At 48.1% G+C, this 6,000-nt stretch overlaps 1 protein-coding gene across 1 annotated transcript; it reads left to right on the top strand.

Annotated features, from left to right (window-relative positions):
* Positions 1 to 1,026: 1,026 nt before the first annotated feature.
* On the top strand, positions 1,027 to 1,998 carry OR2AT4 (olfactory receptor family 2 subfamily AT member 4). Its single transcript, XM_009989567.2, has one exon. It carries the CDS (start codon positions 1,027 to 1,029, stop codon positions 1,996 to 1,998), a length of 972 nt encoding a protein of 323 aa, XP_009987869.2.
* Positions 1,999 to 6,000: the final 4,002 nt, after the last annotated feature.

The raw sequence follows: 6,000 nt of genomic DNA on the forward strand, positions 1-6,000 counted from the left end.
AACTGAAATGAGGACACTGATGGATGCTTATTCCTAGTCTTTTATTGCAGTGTCTTTGAACTTCATGAATCTCTAAACCTTTTCTTACCATGGTAAAAGACATGATGCTGACCTACATCAGCCAAAAAAAAAAAAATCCCGTGAAAATCCCTTTGCTTTTATGTACCAGGAAACGACCTGGATGTCAAAAGAAATTCTACGTTTCCATCCGAATTTCAGCAACGGCAGCAGAAATCGACTGAGTGCTGCGACGGCCGTGGGAAACGCAGTGAGCTGCAAGTAGCAGAGGTAACGTGGGCATGAAAAACGGTGGTGAGAACAGCTTTGGGTAGCAAAGATCATAACAGCCTAGCAAAAGGGAGATGGATCATTGGCTGCTTCTGAGCTAATTCCCTGAATTCCCTTAGAAAAGAGAAACGGGCATTTCCGTAACGCAGCTCATCTCTTCCTCGGTGCAGAATGGGGCAGAGGAGCTGCATCCCCCAAAATGTCCCTTTTTCCCCATGGAGCAGAAAGGCATCCAGAAGGACCAGTGCAGTTGTGGGGGGCTCTGTATGGAGACAAGACAAATCCTTGCCCTTCATGCCCAAAGCTGAAGAGCGTGTCATCTATAGGCGTAATCCACATCGTCGACAGAAAATCCAAATAATTGCAAGTTAGAGACAAGAGGGGCCGAGCTGTGTTGTGCAACATGCTCAGCTCTGCAAGATTTCATCCAACATGTGTTTTCCTCGCAGAACCTCTGCAAAGGTGGTGAGGCACTGGCACAGGTTGCCAGGAGAAGCTGTGGCTGCCCCATCCCTGGCAGTGTTCAAGGCCAGGTTGGATGAGGCTTTGGGCAACCTGGTGTAGTGGAGGGTGTCCCTGCCCATGGCAGGGGGGTTGGAAATAGATGATCTTTGAGGTCCCTTCCAACCCAAACCCTTCTGTGATTCTATGAAAGCTCCTTAGAGAAATGCTTTCCTGCACCTCAGCCCGTTTCCTTACTCCTGCTTCATCCTTGCAGGTGTTTTGACCAGCCTCACCATGGAAAGCTGCAGCAGCAATGCTTCCACTAAAGTCTTTTTCTTGGTGGGGTTTCCAGCTCTCCAGGGTTTCCAGACCCCCCTCTTCATTGTGTTCTTGCTATTCTACCTGCTGGTCCTGGTCAGTAATGCCGTTATCATCGCCGTGGTTGTGGTTGACCGTACGCTCCACAAACCCATGTACTTTTTCCTGGTTAACCTCTCCGTGTTAGACGTGCTATTCACGACCACCACCATCCCCAAAATGCTGGCAATGTTCCTGGCCAACGCCAAAACCATCTCGTTTCAGGGCTGTTTTCTGCAGATGTACAGTTTTCACGGGTTGACAGTAACCGAGGCGCTTCTCCTGGTGGTCATGGCTTACGACCGCTACGAAGCCATCTGCAACCCCCTCTGTTACCCGGCCAAGATGACAAGAAGAGTGACCATCCAGCTGGCAGCGAGCGCCTGGATCACTGCACTGCTCACACTCGTGCCTGTCGTCGTGCAGACCTCTCAGCTAGCTTACGGGGACACAACCAGGGTTCTCCACTGCTTTTGCGACCACTTGGCAGTGGTACAAGCCGCCTGCTCGGAGTTCAGTGCCCATTTCCAGAACTTCTTGGGGTTCTCCATCGCTATGACAGTGTCGGTCATCCCTCTGCTGCTCGTCACCCTCTCGTACGTCCACATTTTCCTCTCCGTATCAAAGATCAACTCCAAAGAAGGACGCATGAAAGCTTTTTCAACATGTACTTCCCATCTGCTTGTGGTGGGAACTTACTACTCTTCCATCACTGTGGCGTACATGTCCTACAGAGCGGACATCCCTGTTGATGTCCATGTCATGAGCAACGTTGTCTTCTCCATTTTGACTCCCTTGTTAAACCCCATCATTTACACTTTACGGAACAAGGAAGTAAAATCTGCAGTTAAAAAGTCTATTTTTCTGAAAATCTTTCCTCTTTCTAAAAAGTTTTGTTTATTTGGTTAAAATTTACAGCAGTGCGAAGCCTCACGCTCTTTATTATCTCAATCCTCTGGTTAATTAAGACGTCACCTTTGGAGTTCTGCTTGGTTCCTCCGTATCCCATGTCAGGGTATTTCAACCTATTTCTGTGAAGTTTTCGGTGGACTTGCTGTAATATTTATAATTTTCCAGTTTGCCTTCTTCAGTGACCGAATCACAGAGGCCCCAAATAAAGCTGGGAATGCACTGAAGGAAGCTGAACATGCACTCGATAAAGCTGAACCAGAAGAGTAGCACGCTTCTTTACACCTTCCCCTCCAAACTGCACCACGGAGGATGCATCTATTTCAGAGTTTCAGGGGTGGTAGAAGTTATTTTCCCTGCAAATGACAGAGGTGACCCTGGCCTGGTCCTCCTGGGTTTGGAAGCCACAAAATCACTTTACAGGAGTGCAGAACTACGGGAAAAGTTAAAGATAAATGGAAAACGCAGCTTGTACAGTTGGGGCTGTTCAGCCTGGAGAAGAGAAGGTTCCAGGGAGACCTTCCAGTGCCTGAAGGGGCCACAAGAAAGCTGGAGAGGATCTTTGGACAAGGGTGTGCAGTGACAGGACAAAGGGTGATGTTTTTAAACTGAAAGTTTAAAACCGAAGTGGAAAGGTTGCAGGGAGGTGAAGCACAGAGATTCCCCCGATGGAACGGGGACATACCCTGAAAACTCAGTGCTGGTCCCCTGTTTGTCAGGCAGGAGAGCTGCACACAGGCTAAGAAAGAGGTTTCCACCAGGGATCTTGCAGACACACCAACAAGCACACCAAGTTCAGGTGCCTGAAGAGCTTTTGTGGGACCAGGAGGTCTCTAATGAGCTTTGGAGACTTCCAGGAATAGACTGAGTTAGACAGCAGGCACCATGGATGATTAAAAATAATTTTCCCTTTGTCCCAAATTGTCCAAACTGTGGCCTTTGGGTCGAGGAGAGCTGATGAAGCTCCATCACTTCTAGTTGGACTAGTGGAGAGTTTCCAGTTGAAATCCCCTCCTGACAAAGTGTTTAACAGCGAAGAACTGTTCATATCAACCAGTAAAATGTTCTTTTTTATTACTCTCTCTGTTAAACACTTAAGCCTTCTTTCCACTTTGATTTTCCTCATTTCCTGCTGGAAGATCTTGCTTCATTTTTCGTCCGACACCAGATCCCTGTTGCCCACGTAAATTCTTGTACAAGATGATCAAACTCTTCCCTATGAAATGAGTGCCCAGAGGCTTTCACTGTAATACACTTTTTCCAAACTTTTAACCATTCTCATCATTTTTCTCCCAACCCTCTTTATGTTTTAACATCTTTCTCGAAGGATAACCATAAAAACACGATATAATAATCCTGTATTGGCTGCTCCATCATCAAATAAAGATTATCACTACCTAAGGCTTCCAGTATTCCCTTCCTGATACATATAGGATTGTTTTACCCGTCTCAACAAGTCGTTTTGCAGAGACAAGTGTTCCTGATGGGAAAAAAAAAGTCCTAAATACATGAATTTTAGCTACTATTTTGATTGCACGGATTTTTCCAAGTTCCCTGAGGACGAGAAGCAGCCAGCATCCCAAGCAGGGAGCTGTGCAGGGCCTGGCATCATGGAGGTGCTGAGCCCGGAGGGGTATCACCCATCCCATCAAGAGCTTGCATGCTTTTGTCATCCACAGCTTGGAAACTCCTCCCAAAGCCCTGGGATGGGATGCTGGAAAGGGATTAAAAATTCATTGCAATCTGGAGGAAGAGGAAGCATGGTCTGTGAGGAATTGGGGAGTGCTGTGCTCTCAGCTAGTCATTAGGAAAAGAAAAATTAAGCCATGGAGAAAGGATGTATTTGGGTTTCCCCCAGCGCCAGCAGGTAGGATGTTACCAGTTGCCATAAAAATCCCACTATGGTCTCAGATGACGGCTCGTAAGCACGAACCACAGTGGGAAATCAGCCACCACAGCCACAGGGCTGAGATGCTGAGACCCACTGGCAACACCGCTTCTCCCCTTCCAACAGCCATGGGCAAACTGGGGTGAAAAAGCCCATAAAATGAACGAAAAATGACCATCATGTGTCACCTCTTAGAAGTTTCTTTCATTATGAGGGAATAAACCTCTCCCGAGCCACAGATGTCCCCTCTATGTCCTTCTTAAGAGCTGCACCCAGGAGGCATGACTCCAGCACCGTTATTTCTGGAAATTATTAACATAAAGCCATTACTTGGACTTCTGTCCCCCCTTGCACCTTGCAGTACGGCTGGGACTCAGCCTTGAGGAGGAGGAGAAGACCCTTCTAGGACCTCCTGAGAAGAAGAAGAGCCTGCAACAACAGGAAGAGCCCTCGTGCTGCACCCGTCGCCAGCACGACTATGTAACAGAGGGAAACCCACCCAACGGATGTTCAAACAGAGTTTCCCCCTTGTACAACCCGAGCTGTTCATTTACTTGGAGGAACCGGACCCTCTGGCATGGGTGAAGCCTGATGCTGTTGGGTCGCTCAAGAGGGAAGCAAAGACCTCAGCTGGCTCTTCACGCCTGCGTTCAAGGGCAGGGTTAGAGCAGGCAGGGTGGAGAGGCTGGCAACCAGCATCCCAAAGAACATTGTGGAATACAGCTGCCGAGATAGAATCATAGAATCCTAGAATGGTTAGGGCTGGAAGGGACCTTCAAAGGTCATCTAGTGCAATGCTAAAGCCTCCTCCGCTTCCTCATTCATCACATTTGACAATATAATAATTTTGCCCAGCAGCTAGAAACCGTTTCCAGCTGATATTATTTGTTATCTGCAGCAATAGCATCACACTAATATCCAGAGGGTCACGCAGCTGCTTTTGACAAGATATTGTAGCCACACGATGCGTCTTCTGCTCCGAAACTTCCCCTCAGTTTTATACAAACCAAAAAAAAAAAAAGGATTGTGTTGAGCAGAAGAACCTGCACACCCTGAGCACCAGTTTTCCAGAGGTAGCTGGGGACTTCTGAGCCAGGAGATACAGTTTGTTTATGAATATGAACCCCCAAATCCTTCCCATGCCCAATTTGTGTGTGAGCCAGAAGAACACTGCATAATACTTTATCCCCCATCCAAGCAGCAAATTTTCTCACCTAATTCTCATTATTGCCCTTAAATTACTCCAGAGCTCTCCACCTCACCTTTAGGGATGTCAGTTCCCCTTCTCCAGCCCCTCCCCATCCCAGCAGCTCAGACCACTCTCCTTTTTTCTATAGAAATCTTGCAGGAAAACCACAATTTTATTTTTTTTTTCTCATTTCAAAATGAAGGAAAATCAGAAAATACGGTCGAAAGATATCCGGTTCTGCATCCGTATAAAAATATATGCACCCCAAGGAGCTCATCAGTGCCCACATTATCTGCTGGTCTCCCCCCTCCACCAGAAGAGCCCTCTCCTCCTTGGCTTGCTGCTGCTTCTTCATGCCTGAGATGCCCTTCCCAAGTGGGTCACGAGCTTACACGTTGTGCAAATTGCGTGCACATGGATAGAATCATAGAATCATGGAATGGTTTGGGTTGGAAGGGACCTTAAAGATCATCCAGTTCCAACCCCCCTGCCATGGGCAGGGAGACCCCCCACTACATCAGGTTGCCCAAAGCCCCATCCAACCTGGCCTGGAACACTGCCAGGGATGGGGCAGCCACAGCTTCTCTGGGCAACCTGTGCCAGTGCCTCACCACTCTCAATGTAAAGAATTTCTTTCTTATATCTAACCTAAATCTCCCCTCTTTCAGTTTAAATCCATTGCCCCGTGTCCTGTCACTACACACCCTTGTCCAAAGCCCCTCTCCAGCTTTCCTGTAGCCCCTTTAGGCACTGGGAGGTGCTGGAAGGTCTCCCCGGAGCCTTCTCTTCTCCAGGCTGAACAGCCCCAACTCTCCCAGCCTGTCTCCAGAGCAGAGGTGCTCCAGCCCTCGCATCATCTTCGTGGCCTCCTCTGGACTCGTTCCAGTAGCTCCATGTCCTTCTTGTGTTGGGGACAACGAAGGGG

Source organism: Tauraco erythrolophus, chromosome 1, assembly GCF_009769465.1.
Source record: "Tauraco erythrolophus isolate bTauEry1 chromosome 1, bTauEry1.pri, whole genome shotgun sequence".
Taxonomy (NCBI): domain Eukaryota; kingdom Metazoa; phylum Chordata; class Aves; order Musophagiformes; family Musophagidae; genus Tauraco; species Tauraco erythrolophus.

Excerpts from the sequence above, each read along its gene's own strand:
- OR2AT4 (XM_009989567.2), top strand. The coding sequence starts at position 1,027 with ATGGAAAGCTGCAGCAGCAATGCTTCCACTAAAGTCTTTTTCTTGGTG.